Source organism: Paralichthys olivaceus, chromosome 16 (genome assembly GCF_024713975.1).
Source record: "Paralichthys olivaceus isolate ysfri-2021 chromosome 16, ASM2471397v2, whole genome shotgun sequence".
In the NCBI taxonomy this organism is placed as follows: Eukaryota; Metazoa; Chordata; class Actinopteri; order Pleuronectiformes; family Paralichthyidae; genus Paralichthys; species Paralichthys olivaceus.
In genome coordinates, this window is record NC_091108.1 from 10,158,603 (window position 1) to 10,185,370 (window position 26,768).

General features: G+C 41.6%; 1 protein-coding gene across 9 annotated transcripts; it reads right to left on the minus strand.

Annotated features, from left to right (window-relative positions):
- On the minus strand, positions 1-25,927 carry LOC109640188 (5'-AMP-activated protein kinase subunit gamma-1-like). 9 transcript variants are annotated; one of them, XM_069511162.1, is made up of 17 exons: positions 25,677-25,927; positions 23,615-23,680; positions 20,880-21,141; positions 11,870-12,096; positions 9,667-9,718; positions 8,208-8,314; positions 7,148-7,229; positions 5,777-5,835; positions 5,647-5,692; positions 5,513-5,567; positions 5,276-5,402; positions 4,848-5,013; positions 4,726-4,763; positions 4,467-4,613; positions 3,570-3,663; positions 1,804-1,926; positions 1-1,336 (listed from the first exon to the last, which is right to left on the minus strand). In XM_069511162.1, the coding sequence occupies exons 1-17, from the start codon at positions 25,758-25,760 to the stop codon at positions 1,245-1,247; spliced, it is 1,827 nt and encodes a 608-aa protein (XP_069367263.1). In that variant the 5' UTR covers positions 25,761-25,927; the 3' UTR covers positions 1-1,244. The 9 variants fall into 9 exon arrangements, 7 of the variants coding, with proteins under 7 accessions (XP_069367263.1, XP_069367265.1, XP_069367266.1 ...); XM_069511164.1 differs by having other exon boundaries at positions 25,673-25,897; XR_011238759.1 differs by having other exon boundaries at positions 1,255-1,336; positions 3,477-3,663; positions 25,677-25,917.
- Between the last annotated feature and the right edge of the window lie 841 nt (positions 25,928-26,768).

Sequence of the window (26,768 nt, forward strand, 5' to 3'; positions counted from 1 at the left end):
TTTAAAGTACATTCAGTGTCCATTTATTTTTCTGCAGGCAGAAAAATAGAAAAAGTAAAACAAGGAACATTCATACTGCTGAAGTGTAGGTTTCTCATGCTTGTACATTTACAGTACATGTTGATCAGATACAAATTCTCTTAGAACTGGACATATTGCCACAATATATTTACAAAAATAACATTAAAACTGCAGTCTCTTTAAACATGTTGACACGTTCATAAAAATAAAGCTTTCTGTGACATGTTTCCCCCCCAAAAAAACCAAACAAAACAAAAATCCTATTTACAGTCGTATATGGAGATGAGTCCTGTCGAGCTACAGCTGAGAACACCCGGTCGCTTCGAGTAAAAGATTATCTGAAGCAACAAAACCACGGAAAAGAAATGTTTTAAACATCTAAACAGCACGTTTTCAGTCTCGTCATTTTCAAATATGAACCTTTAAGTCTCAGTGACTCTTAATCGCTACTGATGTGAAAAGAATGAGATGAACTCACTCATCGTTAGCGTACAGCTGAATTTGCCTCTGAACGCTGCATCTGTGTCACAATGACGTAGATTTTATTCCGGATTATTTTCAGAGTAAGGTCTTCGGACATGGTTTTGCGTTTTAGTTTGAAAATGGAAACTTATACAGGAGAGTTTTACTTTGAAAAAGAAGAAGAAGGTATATTTTGCCAACTACTCCTAATATTACACATCTGTACTGCAACCGCTTCTTCTAAATGACAAATCATTGCACCGTTCCGACAACATTAATTGAACCTGTGGGCAGGGCAACCAAAAGGCACAAATAAAGACTGGGCTTCGAGCGCTCCATGTTGGCACGGGCAAATCACTTTCGACCACACTAAAAGCTGCACCTGTGACTGTTAACCTTTCAGCAGTGAAAACACAAAGGGAGAAGAGTGTTTTCCTGCAGAGACGTGTGATTCTGCGTACGAAGCCCTATTTCATGTGAACCTGTCTCGACGTTACCCCGGTAGGAAACCACAATGTATCTCTCTATGTGTAAATGTGTGTGTGTGTGTGTGTGTGTGTGTGTGTGTGTGTGCATCTGATCAGTGTTCAAACCACAAAACTCTGAAAATCAATCGTCAGTGCAGGGAGTCCACTTCACTCAGCTGTCTAGCTCTTTGGTTTCCAAGCCTCTATAGTGCAACAGCTGCAGCAGGCGTCTTTCTCTCTCTCTCACTTTCTCTTTGGGACCTTCAGACCGGCTCCGCTCGGCCACACGCTTCCTCAACCTTCAGACTTATTTACTTCCACCATGTCTCCGCTCCTGCTGACGCTTCCTCCCTCATACACGGTCAGGCTCTCCTCCTTACAGGCATCTGGCAAGATGGAGGGAAGAGCACAAAGTTAGGAAATGACAGAGAAAAAGCAAACTGTGGAATAAGCAGAATTACTTAGTTTATATCTTTTCATCGTTGATGATGCGTATTTCGACCTCTGCTGCAGGATCTCACTGCGGCGTCTCAAACCATCATGTGTCTATTTAGACCTAAGCTGCTTCCAGACATGCACTGAACTCCAGATAACCTCCTGACATTTTCCAGAGTGGTTGTATGTGAGAACGCAAGTATCAGAGTGAGAGGCTTCTCCAGGCCAGACCCCTAGTAAGATCTCTGGAGAATCTCTGGATGAAGAAACAATACTAAAACAAATATCTCAGGATGAAACATCTGTGCCATACATGTAGAAGACACCGGCGAAGATGTCAAGAGAGCTTTTTGGGATTAGGGCCAACAAACACACGTGATTGTACGTCCTGCCTCCTGGATGCTGAGCCACCCCTCACCTGAACGTTCTGGAGATTTCTGTGTTGTGCATGCATCTGAGTGAAGAATCTCCTGCTGCATTGTTCTTGTGTGAAAGGCAAACCCAGGCGAAAGTCTGGACCCAATTCTGCAGACATCCTCCTCTGAAAACGTTTTCATACGTCGTACATTTATTTTCACAAATCTGTTTCTATTAAGTTTTGACGACTTTATTTAACACCTCATCTCTGAGGGGGTACAAGCAGCAGTATCTTAGTCCATGAAAGCAGAAGGAGGCATAATTTTGCCAGCTTTTAATCTGGACGACATGTCAGACATGTAGACGTTTAAATGGAGCTTCCTGCTTTCAAAAACAAGATTTCTCATTCTATTTGAAGCTTTTAACTGCTGCCCCACTGGACTTGGTTTAGAGCCAGTGAGAAGCTGCAGCAGATTCTTTTCCAGAGGTTGTGTTAATGCAAAAATATATAAATCAGGATATAAACATACCATGATAAAAACATGCCAGTGAAAACAGTGTGGACGGTTAACACTTGTGCGTCATGTTTTATTTAGGGCTCTGATGGAGTTACAGTTTGAACACAGCAGCCTCCAACGCTAAAATTCACCAAAATTATGCAAGCATCTGTTTTTTTCTTTTAAATGTTGCTTTCAAGCATATCAACACAAAACATTCACATCAAAGTGAAGCTTGCTACTGGCGAAACAGAGCAGAATGTATAATATGTAAAGCCTCTGCACTTCAGTGCACATTCAAACCTCACATTTATGATTCAAACCACTGTGCAAATATTCTCTATTTTGCAGTTGGTTTAAAGAGCATGATTGTAAGTGAACCTCAAGTGTATTGTGGTAACCATGGACTCATCCTGTGTCATGAACAGAGGTAGGTAACAGGTCATCCCACCATGTCAACAGCTTTTGGGGGCAAATCTAAAGCAAACTAAATTCTCGCTGTTTAAACTTCATCTGACACAATATTCTTTAATTTACCCTCTGATGTTAAAGGATTGCTGAATATGATCTGCACTAACCAGAAGAGGAAATATCCGAGAGCAGACGTTTCACTTGCGCAGAGAAGGAGTGTGAGCTGAGGGGAGCTGAAGCTGGAGCTGAAGCTGGAGCTGAAGCTGGAGCTGAAGCTGGAGCTCAGGAAATCTAAGCGCAAACGGGGGTATGAACGGGGTTCGAGTAAAAGCATTACAAAATCTGAATGTGAAATCTAGTCCTGCTGTCAAATTGAAAGGCTGCAGTTTTAAATAAAGATAAGGAGAATAGCATAGCAAGTGCATGTATCAGCAGGACATCACTACTGTGGCTCCATCCCCTGATCGCTCCTGCCTACCTGACTCTGGTTCCGAATTCACAAAATGGCGGCGTTCAGATCTAGAGAATTAAAAATGTATATTTCTGCACTATATGTGAAAATCTGTTTCTCTCAATCTCATACCAAACTAATCCATTCTATTCTAAGCCACCGTACATTGGAAAAACAACTACCGTGTCCACTTTAAAGTATTTTTCAATGCATCAGGTGGAGATAAATTCGTGACTTTGTTTATAAACTAGCAGCGGATTTCGGTCAGTTAGCCCCGACTCTTCATCTCAAAAAATCCCCACACAGAGGCATCCAGCAGGACGGACACCGTGCCTCCTCACAGGCAGCCGCCAGCAAAACAAGTGCGTTTCCTACCTGGGGCAAAGTTAGAGGGCAGGTTGGGGGGGAGAGAGCTCAGGGTCCAGGACAGAAGGGGGAGGTGGTGCTAGCAATGCTGAGCATCTATACCTGCAGGGCTGAGCACTAGGGCCTGGAGGATGTCCGACAGGGAGACGATGCCCTCGATGCTGGAACGCTCGTCCACCACCACCAACCGATGCACCTAAAAAATACAGATTCAATAAATATTAGTTGTAAAGCGATGGTTGTGTGCCAAAGCAATCCCTCATTCACTCCTCCCTCCTCACTGTGCAGAGGGTTCTATGAAGAGGACTATATAATGAGCTCAGAAATGTTTCTGTGCCATATCAACGTTGGTTGGTTCATAGTAAAGTAAACAAATTTCCCCACATGAATAAATAGAAAGTATTAAATGTCTGCTACAACTGTAAGGCTTCTCTGTACCGCTGCCTTTCTTCTGAGTGACAGCTGAGGCTTTTCATTCAGATTAGAAGCCTTCGCAGGTCCAAAGGTTGATATGACTCATGTACAGGTTTGGATCCATGTTTTATTCACTCAGTCAGGTCTGGGTAGGGTCCCGTTCTATTAACGCAGGTCCTGGGTCTGTTTAACATGTGAAATAACTGAGTGGACCCAGAATAAAAGAGAAAGTCTGGACGTACAGTGTTTTGCAAACTTTCTTGGAGGATGGATTATATGCATCAAGGCACAGGGAAGCAAGCTGCTAATGTTACATTACATAAAACACAAAGTTTGAACTTGTTAAAGGAATCAGATGTGAAATCAGGGCTTAAATCACACGCCCATTTTTCTTTAATCCAGCGCAAAGCATGATGGTAGGTATTGCTCGGTTAGTGATAAGTTGTACACTACTTTTCACAATGCATTGTGGGATACTGTGAATCTACAAATTCTCATTATACAGCTGGAGTGCACTACAAAATGGGTTCTGTAGTGAGTTATTTCAGCCAATTTCCTAATGCATGTACTGCGAGTGTGTCTCACTTCAGCTTTGACTATTCTATCCACAATGGTCTCCAATGTTTCCATTTTATGGCATTTCATGACTCCTTCGAAGTACTGAGAGCGATGTTTCAGAGCCTGCGTCACTGTGATGTCCAGGTTGTTGTACGCCTTCTCAGCAGCCAAGTTCTAAAAACATGAATAAGCATAAGAATAAATAAAAGTAAGACAGTGAATCACAGAGCAGCCTCTAATATTTGGTATTTTGTCTCTAATTGAAAAATGGGAAAATTCAACTCACAATCACATCAAACTTGGAGTAAATATCCACAACTTTGCCTGAAAGAAAACAAAGAATATGAACGTTCATTCAGTATTTATTAATAGAGTATATAGTGTCAGTACATGTGTTTTTGATCTTACCAGAATCATCCACCACAGGCAAAGCAGACACTCGTTTCTCCACGAAGATGTTGAGTGCTTTGATTATGGGCGTGTCCGGGTGGATGAACGCGATTTCATGGTACGTACCGATGCCGAGCTCACCGAGAGTCTGCTTCATGAAAGCTGGCTTTGGCATTTCACACATCTGGGACACGCACAGAAACACAAGGGGACATTGAATGAGATCGCTGTTCTGGTTCATCAGGGTAAAAGGATATTTGAGCAATTCCCACATTGACCACATGGGGGCAAACAGGCATCGAAAGCAGGAAGAGAAATGATGTTTCCTTCAGGAAGTAAAGCATTTTTTTTAAAACAGGCAGAACAGTCCTACTTAGGTGTAACTTCACTGTGATGTTTGTTTGTGGAGGCTTCACACTATTGAACTGCGACTGAGATGAACTCACAAAGAGCTGGAGGAACTTGAGGATCCTCTTGTGTGTGAGAATATAAAGTGCGTTCCCTGTGACGGGGTCGATGACAGGCAGGCGGTGAATTTTGTTTTTGATGAGGGTGTACACTGCATCGAAAAGGCTGCGAACACAACAAAGACAACGGCCGGTTAGAGGCGGCACAATAACAATAAAATCAGCTGACGAAGACAAACCAAAGGCAGATTCCATCATCCGCAGTCAGACACGTACCTTGCATCAGGCGATATGTTGACCAGAGGTTTGAACGTTGCTTGAAGGTAAACCTCTGTGTCACAAGAAAGAAACTTTAGTTTTCTTTTTGTATTTTAAATTCGGTTTTAAAAACACTGATAAAAGACACTTACCTCTCCACGTCTCCAGCTTGTGTTCCTCTAATTCATAAATTTGCACCTGACACACAAAACCAAAACGTTTAAAAAAAAAAACGGAGAAATCCTCGATGTGACAAGAGGCAAATGTGTGAAGAGGACGTACCATTGGTGACTTATAGTATCTGTGTAGTATGATGATGAAATCTGTGATGGTCAGCATTCCTGCAATGGAAACGAGCAGTGAAACACACTTAATCTATACACAACACACACACACAGCGCCATCGTGCCCGCAGGCGTTGTGCAATTGCGTAGAAGAGACAGCGCTTACAAGGGTGTGGTTCAAACAACACATCACTGACCCCCCCCCTCTGCTTTAGCCTCTCGCTGACTGGACATTCATTATTCATCACAGGCCCGACTTGCAATAAACTCCACACAGCACAACAAAGCTAATCCACCGTTGGTTTGGATTTTGACACTAACAGGAGGTTTACTTTTCTGAGAAGCTGCAGAGCTTTTTTTTTTTCCCTCCAACCTGTCTGAGCGAGGGTCAATACAGAGGAGTCATTGCTGTGCCTAATGGTTTATGACAGCTCTAATGACTTCTGCTCAATATAGCATCATGCTCCACTAGCCCATGACCAGCGCCGTTAATACACAGCACTGCCTGTGTTGATTTAGCGATAGTGCGCCTCCACAGCCAGGATATTTTCCATCTCTCAACTAGAGTATTAACCCAGTAATTCTGCCTTTATTAGACTTTAATGGATCAAAATGATGTTGACTGAATTCTGAGATCTAATTATCGTGGAATCTATAGAACAAATAAGAAAACATATAAACATATTCTTGCTTGTAAATTTCCCATTGAATTTTAAACATAAGACATGTAACTTCGGCTGGTAGGGGTCTCTCAATCAAAATAATAAAATAACTAGTTTGATGATGTCGTGAAGCAGCGTGGGATCATGGGAGTTGTTGTCTTAACCACCATTGCTGATGAAAATCTACCTGACGTGACTTGGGTGAAAATCATGTTTATGGAGAAGAGGTAATGGATCATAGTTGTATACACGTTACAAACAACAGAAGGAAAAAACTGCAGACTGGCAAACAGGTTAGCAAAGTGTTTTTCCTTTGTCATGCGTTGTTTGCGTCTGATGTCACAGCAGAGACGGACAAAGTGGATAAGACGAATTTAAAAAGGCGACGAAACTGAAATGAGGATTTCTCTGGGTGTGAACATTGTTGGAAACATTGTAAATATACACAAGTAAACTATATACATAACAAAGGTCTAGTTGTTCGTAGATATTTTAATGAAGAATTGTTACATATTATATCTAATTTGGCCCAAATACTAGTAGTACAAATTTAATTAAGCTAGAAAACTGTTAACCAGGGAAGCATTCCATCCCCACGCTTAAAAATATAGAAACTTCTATAAAACAGTATATTTCCTGTCAGTGTGTGATAGGAAAAGACCTAAAGATCATAAAGTACATTTTCTGGCATTTTTCATGGTTCTTACCCACAAAGCTTTGCTTCTCTGTGTCCCATAGCGGGGCAGCTCGCACACCGTTTGCTACCAAGGCGAAGAACGCTTTCTTAACCTGTCAAGCAACATTTGAAAGGAAACAAAGCTGGATTATACAAAAAACTTGCCCATGTGAGATATTTTAAGATACTCACTGAACAAACAAATTAATGTCTACTCAAAAATAATCTTTAATTGCAGCCATCAACTTTCAATGACGTTCTCTGTTCCCGACTCATTCCCAAGGGTAGAAAATGATCTTTTCTTGAAGTGCAGAGTAAAGTCTGGATGGCTTCACGCTGGTTTTAGTATTTCTTTTACTCTCGACTGTCCAGTGGATTTAGTGGTTGAAGATCTACACATCAAAGCCTTCAGACCACTAATGGATTACTGTTTAACAGATTTATGACAAACTGCTCCCAGGCTGAACAATCCTGCTTATTTTATTTGAGTGTAACATTAACTCAGGTTCTTTCAGTTCTCAAGACAAGCTGCAAACTCAACATCATGTAAGCTTGTTTTTACATTCTTACTTTTAGTCCTTGTTTTCACTGTAAAGGTGAAGGGATCTATTGGCACAAATTGGATATAAAATAATCCTCAAGATGTTTTCACTAGTGTGTTTCATCAAAATTGTATGAATTGTTGTTTTCTTTACCCCAGAAGGGGCCGTTTACATTTAAATAATTTATATTTACATGGGGGGCCATGTTTTTAACAGTAGTTCAGACCGGACAGAGTTTTTATGGAAACTGAAGGTTTACACTGGTTCTCTTTCATAAGAAGGGGAGGGTGAGGTGAGGGGTATTCAGCCACAACACGCACCTTCACCCCTAGATGTCACTAAGTTCTACACACTGTACCTTTAAAGAAAGTGATACAAAATTCCTGGATCTGCCCCCTGATCCAGATCCGCACCAAAGTTATATGACTTCTTCCCTGACCCACACCACATCCTTCCACCGAGTTCTGTTTTAAATCCGTCAAGCAGTTTTTGCATAATCCTGCTTACAATCAAACGGACAATTGCAATTACAAAGACATCAGAACTTACTTGCAGTGCAGTGTCAAACACAACCAGCTTGGAGCTCGTGGGGACAATGTCATAGCACTTGTGGGATTTCATAAAGCGCATGTAAATATCACTCTCAGGTTCAGCAGCTGGGAGAAAGAAAGAAAAGAGGCAGGAAAATACTTTTAGAGGAAGGTGAAATCTCACAAGGAAAATATAATGAGCCGGGAAACAAAACACACTCTCAGAGGCTAAACAACCATTATTGCTCTGAACCACTTACTGCCACTTCACTGTTCCATCTCACTGATAATTATACTCCTCTCTGAGCAACAACAAGCACGGAAACAGTGGAAAAACATGGATGGAAGAAGAAGAACACAGCACTTTGAAGATTACAATCATTTTTCCCACGACGAACGCTGAGCAGATTGATGATTTGTAGAAAGTGAAATGATGATTTAGTTAGTAAATAAAGTAAAAAGAGGAAACTGCTTGTCCAAGGTCAGTGAATGTTAAGATGTGCCACTCTCATTGATTCACATTATAGTAAAAATTCATGATTTGAGAGGCCAGATGCAGGAAAGAAAATAAAAGTTGTTTCACATCTTCGCATCTTATTAAATAACAAGACAGGACATTGTGTTTTTATATTTTACAGACAAATGATGGGTCAAATAATAATTTCATAGGCAAACTGCAATATGTTGATGACCAGGATAAAATGATATCAAGATAAAACATTTTCATAATGATCACGATAGCTATCACAATAAACACCACATTTCAAGTATTTTTAACTCTTGGCAAACAGCAAAACATTTTATAAATCAAATAAATTAAGAAATGTATACACTAACAGCATCGCACATATATAAAACTGAATTATAAATCAATTATGTGTCATACCTGTATCACTGTGCTTGCTAAAGGAATGTATCAATATATTTTTAACTTTGATTAAAATTAAATAGCAATAATTATTGATATTCCATGACTGCCCTGCCAAAACTTTCATTCTCAGTCTCTCCAGCATTACACAGGTTTCTGACCTCATCTTCAACAGGTGTATTATAAGTTCTCATAAGCTTCATGCAACTCATTTCTGTCTCGTGTCACATCTTGAACAGTCCCTTGTCTTTTCACCTGATACAGTACTTTCCTGTACAATTTTAGAAAACGCAGTAGAGGATCACTCACTCACACAGAATGAATCGTTCCATCACACGGTCTTTAAATCTAGATATTTGTCATTTGGATTAAACTGCTGACATCACGCCCATGACACCCTGATCACCCTTTCAAAGCATTTTACAAAGAATTGGAGAAAATGCACGACCCTCATCCACATCTTTATATTGATTTAGAACATATTTCAACTTTTAATCATATATAGTATTATTATTTCCATTCTTACTACACCAGTGGAGGACCAATCTTCTTCTGAAGCCTGTGTCGGTGGAGGCAGTGACAACAAAGAGCAGCAGATGATCGCACTCACCTTCATCATCCAGTTCAAGTTTCTCCAGCATGCCTTCGAATAACCCGGACACCTGAGACAGAGACACAGAGCAGAAGTTTGCGGTGAATCCTCTCGACAACACGCGACTAAAACAAACTTTGCTGTAAATTGTGAGTGAGCACGAGCGTGAGGAGACTTTCCCCCGGCGGCACCGATCACACGGACCGAGGAGGCGAACAACGCAGAGAGTAACCACGGGGACACGCGCACACGTCCCGCGCCCGCAGAGTTTAGCGTGTCACGGAAAAGCGCATCGAGATCGGACACGTGCGAACGAGCGACGAGCCAAAAACACGGAGCTGCAACTTCAGCGACAGGTTGTCGTCAGAGCACACACCCCTTCAAACTGGGAGTGGAACAGTCCTGATCCATTTGCTGCAGTAGAGGGAGATCTGACGCGTGCACGCTGCTCAAACAACCACCACACGCACGTCACCCACTCCAATAAACCACCAACACTCACTGTTTAAACAACAATCCACCGAACAACACTCAGCTGCAGGTAAATAAAGTGTCACATGCAGAACAGGGGCTGGTTTAAACACAAGCAGGAAGCTCCACGCGCTGTGGACACGCCCCTCCATGCAGAGGGGTGCTTCGCCATATTAGGAAATCCCTCTGGTTGCTAAGCAGCAAGAAGCTGGGGATGCCTTGTCACATCTTCACACTTTGTTTCATCTGACAAAACCAGCAACATGGCTGACATCAACACCAGAGTCCCAGCAGCAGCACGAAGAAATGTCGAATGTGCGAGTGTTTTATTTGCATCGCTCAGGCTGCACAGCGTGAAATGTGCTGTGTCATGTTGAGAGATTTGAATACTCAAAGTGCATTTGTTGATATATGATTTTCCTCAGTTCCCACTTTGCTGGTGTGTTCACAACAAAGCCACTGCAGCAGTGTGAGAAAGCCTGCGTACCTGCTCTGGGATGTGAAACAGTCCCTGCGACGGTGACGCAGCACTTCTTTTGCCAAAGAACTACTCCTGCACTTTCATAAATCTCACCGTGCTGCAGCACAGCAGGCGACGCAGTCTGCCGAGGTCCCACAGCAAACTCCAGGGAAGCAGACGTTCACAAATCCATTAAATGGATTGCTTTTGAATTTTAAGATTCGGTATAGAGTAAACCACACGATCAACTTTCTTTATGTGTATGATAAAGGAGGAGGGGGCAGTGACAGGCTGACGTGCGCCGACCTGTCCTAAACCACAATCACAAGTCCTGTGGTGTTAATATCAACAGTATACACTGCTGGTGATGAAATATTGATTTACCTTCTGAGGCTAGAACCCACAATCCCTCAGCAGACAGGTCGAGACAGTGCTGCAGATAATTATTCATTAAATCTGCACGGTCAGTCATGAAGTCATTCCTCACCAACTGCAGGATACCTGCTATCACATCCTGACTCAGATCGCTGAATCCTAATAAACTGTCTTGTGACAAAGACTAGATTTGTTATCAGCTGTGATTTGCAGCTGACTGTGCGGCTGCTTTGCCGACATTTCGCTAGTTGAGATTTTTCCTTGTTGCCGAAACAATATTTACACCTTCGGTCTTGCCGCTGAAGCTCAGAGCAAATGGTGCAAACACAAATCTCTTGACATGACCTCATGCTGAAGTATAGCTTGAATAAAAGAGATTTGCATCATCCATACTTTCTGCTCCTGTGAAATAAACCCTTCTGACTCAGCACTGTAAAACAGCACATGACTCATAGACACATGTTAGGCCACTTTTATGTAGCCACAAAGGAAAAATCCTTTTTTAGCTTCAACATCCCATGACCCAAGTCTGATCATATGTTCAGAAAATGTGCAAAGATTTTTTTTCTTTTTTCAGTAAAAGCTACAAATATTAAAATACTTGGATACATAAGTTATTTCTGAGCTCCAGGACAGTAAAGTCATTACTTGTGAACTCTCCTAAGTGATCTTGTGATGGGGAATCTGGCTACATCATAAACATCGAAAGAAAACTGTGTGAAGCCATGAAGGATGCAATCTAACCTAATCTATCTCTAACCCGAGCAAGAAGTCACATCTTATTAAGACTATGTCACAGCCACAGAGATCACATGCAGCGAATGAGCTGTCCTCACACAAATTCTTAAAATAGAGAGGCGTTGCAATTTAAACAACTTCTTAAAAACAGTGACTTTCTCTTTCGTCATGACTTACTTGTTGTGAGGTAGAGTAAGCTGGCACAGGGCTTGAGGAAGGGATCGGGGGTTTAGCGGAAGGGAGGAAGAGACGCTGTCCTGTGTCTGCAGGTGTGGAGTGGGAGCGGGATCTGGACCTCGGCTCCAGGCGCTCGGGGCTGGGCCCGCTCGCCTGGGCCTCCTGGGTGAACACAGGCTGGCTGGCCACCTGGGTTGGGGTGGTGGGTGGTGTTGAGAGTCCAGAGGCTGTGGACAGAGATAAAAAGATGGAACATGAACACCTCAACTGTTGTTTCTCTCTGGCGCTGGACAGCAGGTACATTTCTTCACAACTGGAATTAAAATGCGTCCTGATTGTGTCCCCTGCGACCACTAGTGATCGGAACTCACTTCCCTGCTGTTTATACAAATAAAGATATCTGATTTGTGTTTGTGAGGACCAAATGATCTCTTCGTTGACGAATGTGTAGTATGACAAAGTGTGAGTGGTCATGAGAGAGGGAGATAGAGAAAGAGAGCGAGCGGAGTCCGGAGAGGTTGAATGAACTGATGCATGCACTCATGAAGGAAGATTTTTACCAATTTAAGAAAAATAATGACATCGACACTGAGAAGTGTAAAAAAATAACAGTGGATCGACCTTGTTAATAGGTGTAGCTGGTGAGGCTGAGGTGCTGAAGTTGTGGCTGCTGCAGATAGCATCAGTGCTGTCACATGCTATAACAGAGAAGGAATGCATATCTGATCCATCAGGGCCTGACGGTCGAAAAACACAGATACCACAGATAAACCCACAGCCTGTCGCTGTGATGCAGTCTGTTAACTGCTAAATTAGCTAACGAATCACATCAGCAGTATGAGTCGCCTTTGAGAGATGTATTAAAGGCATCATATTTAAGTTTTCAAAAGAAAAACATACCCGATACTTCTGTCATTAGTATGAGGCTGTACTACAATAAGCAGTTTCTGTTATTACTTCCTACCCGTGTGTTTGAAAGGCAATCAAAACTTTATCTCAATTGCAAATCTCCACGCGAACAACTTATACACAGGCTGGATTGTGCTGTCGAAGGAATTACAGACTGGTACTTAATAGCAGAGCCTGGATGATGTGGGCTGTCGGGGGCTGATGCAGATATTAGAATTTAAACACTTCTCATATTGACCCATTGGCCGATATATTGCCAGTGATTCCTATAATGATGTTATTATAAATGGTCTGTGTTTATACAGTGCTGTTCTCTTCCTGATGACCACTCAAAGTGCTTTGATACAGTGCATCTATGTGCATCTACTATTATTAATAGTTTAACCATCAGCTTTTCATAACTAAGTATGAATAAAAGAAAATCCAATCAAATATATAAAACTTTAATTAAGATAATAAATAAAATATAAACATAAATGCACATCTTTTCTTGCATTGTTTATTCTGTAAAATAAAAGTTTTTATATCAGCTATCATAGATGCTGTAGTGAAAGACGGGTATCGGTTGATTTTAATCAAAGTCGTTCAGGCTCGAAGTAAAATTTAGATGAAACGTAATGAAGTTCACATATAATCAATGAATATTACATTTAAGTAAGAGGCAAAGTCATTTTAAGTAGTTAAAACACAAAAGTTCAATTAAAAAAGCCCTAAACATCCATGATTCAGTCACACTTATGTTTCCTGTTACCTGACGACTGTGTAGGAATGTAATCACAGCACAGATTCCCCCCTCATCCTGAGCTGAGGTCTAATGAGCCATAAGTGAAATAACTGTGTGGGTGTGCAGAGCCTTTCATTGTTGTTAATCCACTTTTGATTTCCACATTTGCTCTTAGACATTTCGTGCTACGTGATCCTGCAGCCGTTAAGGAAGAGGTGGGTTTATTCCTGTGTGGGATCAGGAGGCAAAGGCCGACCGGTGACAGCTCCTGTTACGTCTCTGCGGGTGGGACCTCATTAAATTTTTAGTGCGACAAATTGGCTGCGTGTTCTGAAAATAAAATATGGATGATAAAGAAGTAGTACATTTTAAAACCCTTGAAAGAAATCACAAGATTACAAAATAGCAAACAGATTCAACAGAAGTTTCCCTATTTTTAAGAAATGCATTAATTAGGTGAGTGATTATATTTAATTGCGAACTCAAGGCTTTAATTTTCCCTGTGGCAGGTTGACATCTGCATCCCTCTGACTGCTTAAATGAAAAATCTATGGAATATTGTCTAAAAATGTGGAAACAGAAAAACGGTTCATCATGCAGTTTATCTTTCCCTCCACAATGAATAGTCCGATTACATCGTGAGCACCATGGTAGCAGTCAGCTGTCTGTGACGCAGCTCGTCCTGTGACATTGTACCAGTGAAGGTGTCGTTCACATGACAGCCACACACACACATACTCTTTCACATCAGATGCCACAATCTTACCCATGATGACTTGACATGCGACACTCACGCTGCCCCTGGCTCCACCTCACTGACATATTTCTAAGGCTGCAGGCAACGAGGGACATGGATGATGTGGAGCAAACGGTTCACATTACAAATCCTCCACCGTCAGAGTTTACTTTTGTCGTATTTAAATGTCCAACACAGTAAAGTCAAAAGTATGTAAATGTCACATGAAGCGTCCTGAATGAAAATACCTCAGACAGTTTCAGTGAATCATCCCACTTGCCTCAGTCATATGTACCAAACTGAGATCATGACTCCTCAGTCCCCATGTCAGTCAGTGCAGTAACATCACCTAATGTCTAGAAATAAACTTTCATAATATAAGTTGTTTTCTTTTTAAATGAAGCCCTGTGTGTTGTGAGACCATGTTCCTTGGCCTGTCCAAGTGCACTCCATATTATCTCTTGACATTTAGTTGGCGTGCACTGGCCCTCTTTGGTGCGCCCCGCTTCCGCCGCGTAGCCTTCTTATTTTAGCCACGCTGTTGTGGCACATTCCACAGGAGGAGATAACAGCAGGACTGGGAGCCCTCTCCTGAGCCTGTTTGATAGGGGGCAGCTATAGACACCACAGAGGAAACAGGAAATGGATGCCTTGCTTTAAGCAGTGCGTCAAACTTTACATGCATTACATTAAAAAAAACCTTTACAGGACCTGATATAACATTTCGGAGTAGAGATGTAACTGCAGTTTCCATACATGCAATGACTCATGTGTCATCAAACTAGCCACAGCAGTAGAGAGGCACACACAGGCCCAAGGAAAGTGTCACCTCTGGTCAGTAGCACAAGATATATTATGATCTGCTTAGAACTTGTGTGTAGATAATGAAGCAATGTGTGATATAGAAACCAGTCAGTGACCCTGAGTAGCAACTAGAATAGCACTGAGAGAGCTCAGAGAGCTCTGCCAAGGCCCAACAGCCCCCTTCTGACATCATGCTAAAATTCACTGGATCCAGATTTTTATTTTGGATCGGCACCAAATTGCACACACTTACACACATAAATAAATATCAGGCCCTAAAACACACCTGATATTTTTCATTGAGACACATAAAATATTCTCTGAGAAATTGAGGAAGATGTTGAAAATCTCACAATGTTCAAAAACATTTTTAAATCCTGGATCTGCACCAAATTTCAAAAGGTTCTTCCTTGATCCACATCCTTACACCAAGTTTCATGGTAATCCATGGCGGAGATAACAAGGGTTTCAGACTGTTGTGCTAGGTGCGCCATAATACAGGCTCTCAGTAAAAACTGGTGACGGTTTAGCACCTCAGGTTCACAAAATCACATACGTGTGCAAACTGGATCGTAGCAAAACATTTGAACGAGCAGTCACAATTCAAAGTGACTTACAGTGTTGCTAAGAAACACACGTGTCCTCTAATTGGCTGAAATACCACATGTGAATGTCAACAACAAAATACAGGGGGGCGTGTCTGTATTTGAAGGGACAGTGAAGACAGATTGGAAATGCAGGGAAGGAGAGCAGAGGAATGACAAGCAGTAAATGGTTCGGGAGTCAAACCAGGGTCTTGTTGCCTAATATCAGCTTCTCTAAAAGTGTGGGAGCAGTATAAGCAACATGGCTGCAGCCTTCGTGGTATACAGAGGCTCTGGATCAGAGGACTGATGATTTAAGCGAAGGTGTCACCTGGCCGTATATTGCTTTACAATAAACCATACATCTTATACAGCCACATATAGACGTGCATCACTATGACAGGACCCTGCTCCTCTCATCTACTCCACCGAGGTCAGAGCAGCTCTAAATCAGGAGCTGTGAAGACTGTGATAAAGTGCCACTTGAACGCCTCACACCGCGTCCCAGCGCTTCACCCATCAAGCCAACACTTTACAATAACCAGTTATTCTGGTGGTTGGGACTTTTCTGTTAGAATCTGTGTTTTCTGTCACTGTTCCTGATAACAGTAATAATAACTTTAAACGACACAAAGTGCTACACAACAGGAAACAAATGGTTAAAATACACAAGGAACTTCATAAATAATAATGGTAATAATAATAGTAGAACAATAATAACCTGGCACCCCAGGTAAATTTAGGAATACACCAGAAAAAGTTTTTAACCTAGACCATATCAGACAGTCTTAATTCCAGGCAGTTCATTCCAGAGCCTTGGGGCCGTGCAAAAGTAAATATGGAATTAAAAGATAAGAGGTATAGTCTTAGGCCAGGCCATGAAGAGCCTTAAAAGTAAATTTAAAAATCAATCCTGAAATAAACAGGGAGGAAATGTAAAAACGATAAAACAAGTGTGATGTAATCATATATCTTAGTTGTAGTGAAAAGCTGAGCTGCTGAATTTTGTACAGACTGCTATCATTTCAGGGTTTTCTGATTAAGACCAGAGAAAAATCTATTGTAATAATCAAGGTGTTAGTGGTTGATCTGGAACGCTTCCTGTCTATTTTAATAAAGTTTTTTTTTTTTTTAAATGGAGCAGCTATTCTGAACAGACTCCCTTTGGATATGGGACAGAATAATGACACTGAACTCACATGTACCAAATCTTGTGGCTATAAATTACTCCAACGTGAGTATTACTACAAAATAAACTAAATGACATGTTCATTCAGATTCTGTATAATGTAACAAGACTAGAATAATACTTTAACTTTGCAGCTACAGCATTTAAATAACTGCAATATTTTATTTTTAAGTGCGATGCATGAAGCACATTGCTTGATATATGCAGTGATTTGAATGCATCTATAGTTATTCATTTAGCAAAGTGATGGCAAACCTCTCATGCAGAGTTTTACCACTTGGCCAGCTGCCTGTCGCCTGTCACTTTACACCAGCCACGTAACCAACACCTAAACTATATGGAGCAGCCGAGGCTACAACAAACATTGATTAACAACAATGAAAGGCTCTGCACGCCCACACAGTTATTTCACTTATGGCTCATTAGACCTCAGCTCAATGTTCAAGATGCCATCCCTTTGTTTGTTGATGAAACCTTTTAAACATAATGTTGTTAAAAAGCTGCACTATCAGACTGCAGAGGGAAAACTGCAGACGTTGCTGTTAAAAGATCTGAACCCCAGATTAACAGGTGATGAATGAAGCAAACTGTCAAGATAAAGGCTAAAAGCACAGCAGGTTACCCGACAGACAAGATGCCTCGGACTGATGCCTCCCTCCTAACCCATCTTGCTCCTTGCGCTTCTTGCTCCTCCTCAGGCTGCCAAACCTCTTCATGGAACACAGCGGGTTGTGCACTCAAAACTGAATCTGACCATCACGAGAAGGGGCACAGAGACGGCTCGAAGGGAGAGTCACTCCATTTCCGAGCGGAGGAAGTTGTTCAGAAATGGCGGTGTGCAGTAAATCCAAAAACTGATGGCTCTTAAGATGAGTCACAAGAATGACAGAGTGGTTTGTCTTTGGCTGTTTGGTCCTTTCAAGAAAGTTGGAAGCTGGCATGTGATTGTCCTTAATTTCACATAAATCCTCAGGAGAAAAAATGATTCGGCTATTCCGTAAACCTTCACTTTTTCTTTGAAACAGCAGTTTTGGTTAGGAACAGAATATGACAACCACTAAGCTTGCATGTTCAGGAAAAAAACCTCCTGCCGGGCCAGAGAGTGCAGAGGCAGCAGGAAGCAGTGTACTGTATGAAAAGACTCTGAGAGAGAATGAAAGCTGTAAATTCCACACAGCCGCAGCAGAGAAATGTCCCGCTCGTGAGTGATCCAAATAACAACTGGGGCAGAGCAGAGCATTTCTTCCCCCCCCCACCCTCTCTCGCTCAGCAGTGTCAGTGCTTTAGACTGTCAGGTGCAGCTGTGGGTGGCATCTCTTTAATATAGCACCCGTGTCAGCAGCCTGTAAAAGGAGGCCAGTCTGTGAAGGTTACGCCAGCGATTGGCTGGGGCTGCACGATTCCCCACCCCCATGTCTTCTGCTGTCCACCCTCTTTTCCCTCCCCCAGAGTAAAAACAGCACAAGCACATCCGTCTCTCTCCGTCTTCACACAATGTAAAATTCAAAGTTTCCCCTGAAAGAATTAATAATTGAAAAAAAAACTCCTCTACTTTCAATTCTTCTTATATTCAGAGCCAAGCCATTATCACGGATTACAAATAAATTGCTGAGGGGTTTTGGCAGTCGTGGCAGGTAATCCTGCAGCTCCGTCATTTGTACAGTCAGCTGTCCGTGACTTTTGGGGGCCTGACCTTTAAGACTGCAGAGGCCAGCCCCCCCCATCAGATGACAGCGAGGGGACATCCCATGTTCTGTCAGCTGATCAGAGAGCTTCCATTCAATACCGCTAGCCTCCCCTGCCCTCAACAGATGGCCCTCTCTGCACTTTGCTGCTCACATTAGCTACAGCATGTCCAGCACAGATCTCAATTAACATGTTATGCAAGTGTTCCCGTCTGCTCAGTGGGTCAATGGCCCAATATGAGTTAGGGGAGTTGAGATATCAGTGACGAAACCGCTCACCTCAAATATCCTGTGATACTCGCCGTGCTTCCATTTGCATTGGTGGTTGCTAGGTTTCAGATCTAAGAGGATTTCAGATACTGTTTAGGGTTACAAAAACACATCCATGTCTTCAAGGTGCGTTTTGTTAAGCTCTGCCCCAGCTTAGACAAAAAATATATATAAAATCACCCTGGCCTTGTATGGACTGCGTCAAAACTGCCCAGTTCCTTTATTTACTGACAACATACAGAACACAGTAGCAACAGAGAGAGGGGGGAAAAAAAAAAAAAACTTGCACGGTTGTGTGAGGAGCTCCTGAGAGTCCGGTCACTTCCAGATAAGGATATGAGAGCTCTACATTCAGCAGAGAGAGACTGACAATGTCCAGGGGATAGGAAAACTCATATTTAGAACAGCTAAACAGCATCCTTATCATATTTGTAGCAAATATAAAGACAAAGAGCCTTTTGTGTCAGGGCTCTTTGGTGTCTCTTTCCCTGAGGAGATCCATCTGGGAAACTCCTTATGCTCTTTTAAATCTCTCTTTAACACACATTTTTGTAGGTGTGCTTTCTCCTAGGACTGATCTCACCGTATAATTCAATCACTTTATAATGTTTTATTTGATCTTGTTTTTAATCTGTTCTCATCTATAACATTTTTCACTTCTGCACATGTGCCCTGTAGCAGTGTTTTAAAAGGTTAGAAATGTAGAATTTAAGTGTATTATTATTTTTGTTATCATGATAGTTATTTATTATTTAATTAGTATAATAATTTGTATTATTGTTGTTGTTGTGAATGCACCTGAGTGAAAATCAATAATCCATGAATAATATGCAAAAGTCAGCTAAAACTCCCCTGTTTACATTAAAAAAGTGAAAATGTAGTTTGTAAAAATATTGAAACCAATTTATTAATCAAGATTATGGTTTCAGCACACCCTTGTGGTGAAACTGGGGTGTCTACAAAAACACCCCACTAATAAAAAATAGAAGGGCTGTTCTCTGTTTCTGTGTGATATTCATTTATAGATTGTTGATGTGATCATTGGCCACCATTCACTTCAGAGCTACATCATTAGTCAGTGAACCACTGGAGAAGACGTTTGGTCCAAAACCACATCAGTCACTAGTAATCCTGAGCAGCTGGCAGCAGAAGGCCGTACACACATTGGTGTGCGTCGGTGTGTTTTACTTTGGTTTCCATCATCTCCAGAGTAGACAGAGTGTGCTGACGCTTGAGGCCTGGCCCTCACAGAGCTATTCCACTAAATACTGCCAAACCGACACTCCACGAGGAAACAGTGAAGAATGAGTGCGTGTACGAGGCCAAAAACATATGACTCATCCTGGTGGAGGCCGGACGGGGCTGTTGCCATGTGGAACAGGCTGGTTTTTGTTGTGTAATGATCATCCACCCAACAATACACGGAGAGCTGAAAATCTGCCTGATTGGCCTGTTCCTGAGAAAACAAGGCCCCTTTTTCTTCCTTGTTTCATTTCCACTTCCTAAAACACAACATTTCTCCTATTATTTTGGAACTGAGTTTTAATAGTGATACGTACTATGGCTGTATGCCCATCTGAGGGACATCGAATCTGTAACTCAATCTATCAAACTGGATCTGCAGTGCAGTGCTCGATGCGAGGAAATGAGCAATGAAAAAAAACCCTCTTCGATTTTTAAAATAAACAAAACCAATCATTTCCTTGTCTCGGATAAAGTTACTCACATCAATAAGTTAAATGATAATGAAGGAACATCTGTCTGCACTCAGCAATCGTCCATCTGTCTGACGTGGATCTAAACCATGTTGGCTTGTAGGAAACCAAAAAATAAAGCAGTGGGTTTACAACGATCAATGTGATCAACTGTAAAAGTTCAACATGATGTGTTGGTATGTGAGCTCTATCAAACGCAGCCATTTATCTGATCTCATAAGCTCAGTCAGGTTTTATACACGTTCCAAATTATTCTTTTTCTAACTAGAATGTGTAAATTGTCAGACAATTGAAGCAGATTCCCTAAATGCTGTTACAGCAGTTTCTCTCTGTTTCCATCGAGCTGAGAGTTCATCATGATTGGGCAGTCAATGCAATGTGATCTTCCACTCACCTCTTCTGGTTCTAGAGAAGATCTTGATGCTTGTAGGTGTTGAGCCGGACGACGAGCGGAAGATACCACTGAAGCTTAAGCGGCGGGGAGACTTGGGCGGGGAGCTCTGGTGGCTGGGGTAGGGGAAGATGGTTCTGGGTGAACCGGAGCTCATCTTCGATTGCACTGGAGCAGACTGAGGGCATGGTGGCAGCGGGGTGCTGGCCGGGCTCCTGGCAGACACTCCTGTGTTGGGGCTCGCTGAGCGAATGAGACGCTCTCCCTGATGGAAAGAGTGAGGAGGCAGATTTAGGCAAACAGATCTATAATGATTCCAAAACATACGGCCTCGCTGAATGAGCAGTTGTTAAGAGATTTATTATGAAATGAAAGCAACTAATTGCACTTTTCATGGATGTGGCTCCTATTCTGTTCACTTCTCCTTTTTCACACGTTTTTTTTTACATTCAGCTACATTGCAACAGAACTGGGAGCAAAGTCAGAGGAGGTTTGTTTATGATCTAGTTTCTAAACAACGAAAGGAGATAAAAGTTACTGAAAAACCAACGATATTGATTCGCTGTCTTTCTTAACCAAAGACGTTTGTGACACAAGAGTTTCCACCTGGGTCATTTCGAGTGAAATCGTCAAATCTTTGTGCTGCACCGCCGCAGGACTCAATGAATCTTAATGACCTTAAAATGATCTTAAAATCTTAATGATCTTAAAGAGCTTTGAAATGATAAGATAACCATTTCTCTACGACCCATATTAAAGGAGATATGATCAAACAAAATCCCAGAATCTTCCCAAAAAGTTCATCCTTCATTGGCCCATATCTCCCTTAACTGTGATCCGAGAGACATGACATTTCAGTTCCACATGTTGCTCATGAGAAATGTGAATTTCATTAAGATCTGTGATAGTGCAGCCAGAAGGTGTGATGATCTGACCCGTTTGGTTTGAAAAAAAAAATATATATATCAACAATTTGTGATGAATTCAGCGTTGAAATGATTCTTTACACAAATTACAAAAACACAAATCCAGCATTTTCCCCTTTCCCTGTAAATAGGATTTCCTCCTATGTTTGTGTGGTGCGTTCATGGGCCACCACGGTGAACAACATCACCTTCAACACAGGTTTTTAACAGTGTACCTAACAGGCAATCAGTGACATTATTTTCTATTATGTCTTTCTGTCTTTTCGAGGTCTGTATCGTGTAAACATGCAGATAAATCCTCCTTTATTGACTGTGCAGATACCAAGAGAGAAAAAACAAAAAAAGTCAGACAATTGAGCTGGAGACACTGAGAGCCTCCTCCCACCACAGCCTGCTCTGATATGCCATCAACAAATCTATTAACTATTTGTGCGCTCTGACACAGTGAAGCATTGTAAATGTCCCCGATCCGTAGCTCAGGGTTCATATTTACCACAAACAGTAAAATGTAACACAAGTGTTTCGGTAACAGTGTCGGCAGGTAAAAGTCTGTATACAGTAATAACTACTCAGCTAAACGCATCAGCTGCAAGTGCAAAAAGAACCATTGTACCTCTAGGAAGGGAAACACATTAATAAATAAATCATCAATGTTACAAAAACAAATGGGAGCATCGTTATGGGTCTTTTTGAATCACTCAGTTTTCCTTTCAGAAACTGGTATTAAAATACGAAACCATTGGCTATTTGATTTTCATTATAAAATCTAGAAATACAAGGTATTTTTTCTTTTCCATTTTCAATACAGGATGAAAATAATTTTAAAAGTTGTTTGATACACTGATGAGGCCCCTATTCCACCCAGGCAGTTCCAGGGCCGATTCGGACCCAGAGCCTAAACTAAAACAAGTTCTTTGTGTTTCACCAGCCACAGAACTGGCTCTCGGGCATAAAAAAACCTGGTTCCAGGGAGGAACCAAGTCTTCGCTGGTTTTGAAGAAAGAGCCGTCTACGTCAGAGGCTGGGAGGAGGATAAACGGGACCAACAACACCAACCATAACCTTGTTGTGACCAAAAACAGTGTGTGTGTGTGATTTTTATAGGTTAGAGGCTGATAAGTTTGGGAACCCCTGATCTAGTAGACAATCATTCTGTTGGTTGCAGCTTATTACCTCATAAAATACCATTTTAACTACAATTAGCTGAGAATTAGGTTGCGGTCGTCTTCTTCATTGATCACAGAGTGAAATCATGACATCGCCCCAGGATGGTATTTGTTTAAGGGCTGGTCCTCCTCCACACGCACATTTTTAAACCAATCCTGTGACAGATCTAAGGGAGTGTGCACACACCCATCTCCTCTGTTTGCCAACAACTCTCACTCTGTCATTGTGCAAGAGCTTGTCAAGGCAAGTGAAGCAACAAGCAGATTTTTGTCTGGATGTCAATCAGCTCTTAAAAAACAAACGTCACAATTGAGTGACCGACTGTCGCCGAGTAAAAGGCGAAGGGTTAATCCTATTTATATGAATTAGAGTAGACAGAAGGAAGAGGCTACTTTCTTTTAGAAAAATCAATTTCCTGTATTCCTGCATGTGATCTCGCTATGTCTGGACACAGTGGGCGTAATGTTACTGCAAGCAACTGAGGCCTGGCAGGAGACGGCCTTGTGTAATATTTTGCTCTCTTAAATCCAAGTCTAAGTGTGCTGAAAGACAAACAGACGAGGTAAATCATGTGTGGGGAGGAAGACAGTATGAGGAAAACAAACAATTAGCAAGTAAATGATGACACAAAAATAATTTCTGTACCGTCTGAGCGCCACTTTTTGTCGAGCTGCTCATCTCCACTTGTGGTGAAGTAAATGCACCAAAGTCCTGCACAGAAAAACAAAGAGCTGGGTGTCAAGGATGAAGATGGCTTCCAGGAAATAGAGCAGAGAAACAAAACGGCAAGCCATAACAGGTAACATGAATGCCAGCTAGCCAAAACACCCCCGAAGACAAAACTGACAATAGTGCTCTTTTTAATCACTTTGAGGGAAAGTTCTGATTGTAATAGTGCTTCTAGTGCTGCCTGCAGATAAACATGTTTCGCCACAGCAGGAACTTTTGAAAGACAATGCAACACACTCCTTCCCCATACCAAGGCTTAGGTGTCTGCAGTCCACTTTAAACACATAGCCGAGAGCGAATCTTGCATTGTGACACTTCAACACAGCTGCTTTAGTGATTCCACCAGGTTGAGGTCGGGGAGGATCACACCCTGGAGGAACACTCCCAACATCCAACATGGGAGGGTTGGCCACAAAATCAGTGTTGCATTCCCAAGCAAGGAAGTCAATACACATTTCAAACAAAAATCTTAGATATTATAATGAACAATGTGAGATCGAATATGAAAGACAGTTCATATGAAGTCAATGTGAGATTAAGCTTCCATAGGTGGATCTGATGTATGCTATCCATAATACACATTACACACACATACAATATATACGAGGGCTGCTATCATGCTACTAGCTGCCACCAAACTGTGCTCACAATACCCATGAGATGTTTTAACCTTGAAAAGCAGGGTGTTTAATAGAGCTTCTTCTGTGCAGTAATACCATTCAGTTCACAAGGCTCGGAGGCTTGTGGAGCAAAGACAAACACAATCCCAGACACAAATTGCCCACATTGATGAATAGAGTCCATTGTAAATCAGAGCTGCAGACTGAAATGAAGTCAAATAAACCAAGATCCTAAGTATAGTGACGGTGATGAATCATGACTCATTGGTTTGGACGAGGTCGTCCCTCTGAAATGTTTTCTTTGGGTCATGTTGTTTGCTTTTTCCTTACAATACGTCAATACATATATATATAAAGAGAGAGAGAACCTTATTTGTTTACTAAAGCTGCAGGGATCTTACTGATTAGTTGGTTAATAATAATTGATAATGTTATGGCAGAAAATGATTTCCTGCTGCTCAAATCAATGAATATCTTGAGGTTTCTGACTGAACAGGTCATATACACAGACTGAGGTGGATAAGTTATGTGTTATACGTCCTCACTGTGCTTGTATAATTAGCATTACATTGATATACAGAGCCTTTTGTTATATTGCTACTGATGAAAATCACATTGCAATAATTAAAATTTTAAAGCCCAGCCCTATTAAGAGCTCACAATGAGAAAATTAGTAAAGTAATGAATAATTATGTCAGTTTCAGCCTCAACAGTCGGGTCAACGATATTGACAATCGCCAACACTACAATGACGTCACATTCAAGGGTTAATGTCGGACATATTGACAATGTTTACAGAAGCTTAGTGTCCACACATACAATTAAACTGGACAGGGTGATAACACTATATCAATAATTATTTGAATCAGTAACAATAGAACAAAAGTCAACAACATATTTTGTGATACTCAACAAACAATTGCTCGACCTCAGATTTATAAAATGTTTTGCTGTTGGTCAAGTGCTTCTCATTCTCTGCTCATAGGAAGAGTTTCAAACCACAACTGAAATAGTAATATCACAACTATCGCGATACTTACCGATATCAACTTATACGAACATTTTTAATCGCGATATTTTCCAGGCCAGAAATACAGTTGACTGTTTTTAGCTTTGTGTTTATTTCCCACAAACATTCTTGTGGGAAATAAACATTTATTGAAGAGACACCTGTCAATCACACACGCCTCTAGTGCGTCACGTGCGAGCACAGGCTACAAACAGCTAAAAGTCGCGGGTCTGATTCCACAAAAAGTTCAACCACAAATCAAGCTTTTTTTTTTTTTTTTTCCGCTTGTTTGTTTTTTAAAACCCAGAAACAGCGAGAAGCTCAACCAGTCGCTACTCCACCTACTCACTGGCATGTTGATCCGCAGACTCCTCCGCTTCTTCTGCGTCTTCTTGGCGCTCTGCTTGTTGGACTCCATCACGGTGCTGCCCATGTTTACTCCAGCCGAGGCTGAACCTTCACACGCCGCGTTAAACTAGCGCCGCTTCTCTCCGCTGAGGCCGCCTGCAGCTTCCCCTCAGCCGCCTGCAGCTTCTGCTCGGCCGCCTTCACTTACTACGACACCACGGAGCAGCGGCCCCGTCCACCAGGAAGTACTGCGCGTTCACGTGGTGTCGGGGTAATCGTAATTTAACTTTTTTTTTTTTTTTTTTTTTAACCAACACAGACTGTATTATTATTAGTGATCATACGTTTAAAATCATTTATATGTTCGTCACGACTGATGCTTTTTTATTTTTTTTAAACTCTAAATAATCACGTAAATATTAAAAAAAGGTGTGACGGTGTTTTTTAAATGCAACAAACGCATAAATAATAATACAATAACATTAACGCGATAGTGCACGAGCACGCGTCTCCAACACGCGCTGTTTACAGTCGCGCCGGAGTCTGTACCCCCTGAGAAATGTGTGTCCCCTCCACCTGATGCAGCGGAACTGCCTCCGTCCTCATCTGTCCTGGTTAAACACCATCAATACTTAAACACGTGTTTGTTCTACGAGGAAGCTGCGTCGTTAATAAAACGTAAGCTACTCGTTTCTTCTGCGTCTTCTCTGTCCCTTCATTTCCGTGTGTGGAGACAGAACCACAGCAGGCAAAGCCGAGGGCACACATCCAGAAAAACACGTTTCTGCAGGGGAAGCCAATTATGCCACAACACCGGGCAGGTCTGACGTTCACAGAGGCTTCACCGACAGATGTCAGTACCACACAGATTTTAACTGGAACAAATACAACGTAAACACAGCAACATTATTATTATTGCTATTGTTATTCTTCTTCTTCTTCTTCTTAGTATTAGTAGTAGTAGTAGCAGGAAAGAAGGAAGGAAGAGCAACTAGGCATTACTTATAAAATAACATAAATACTTAAAATGTAACACTTATATTAAAGGTCCAGTGTGTAAGATTTAGGTGAAAGGGAATTATTGGCAGAAATT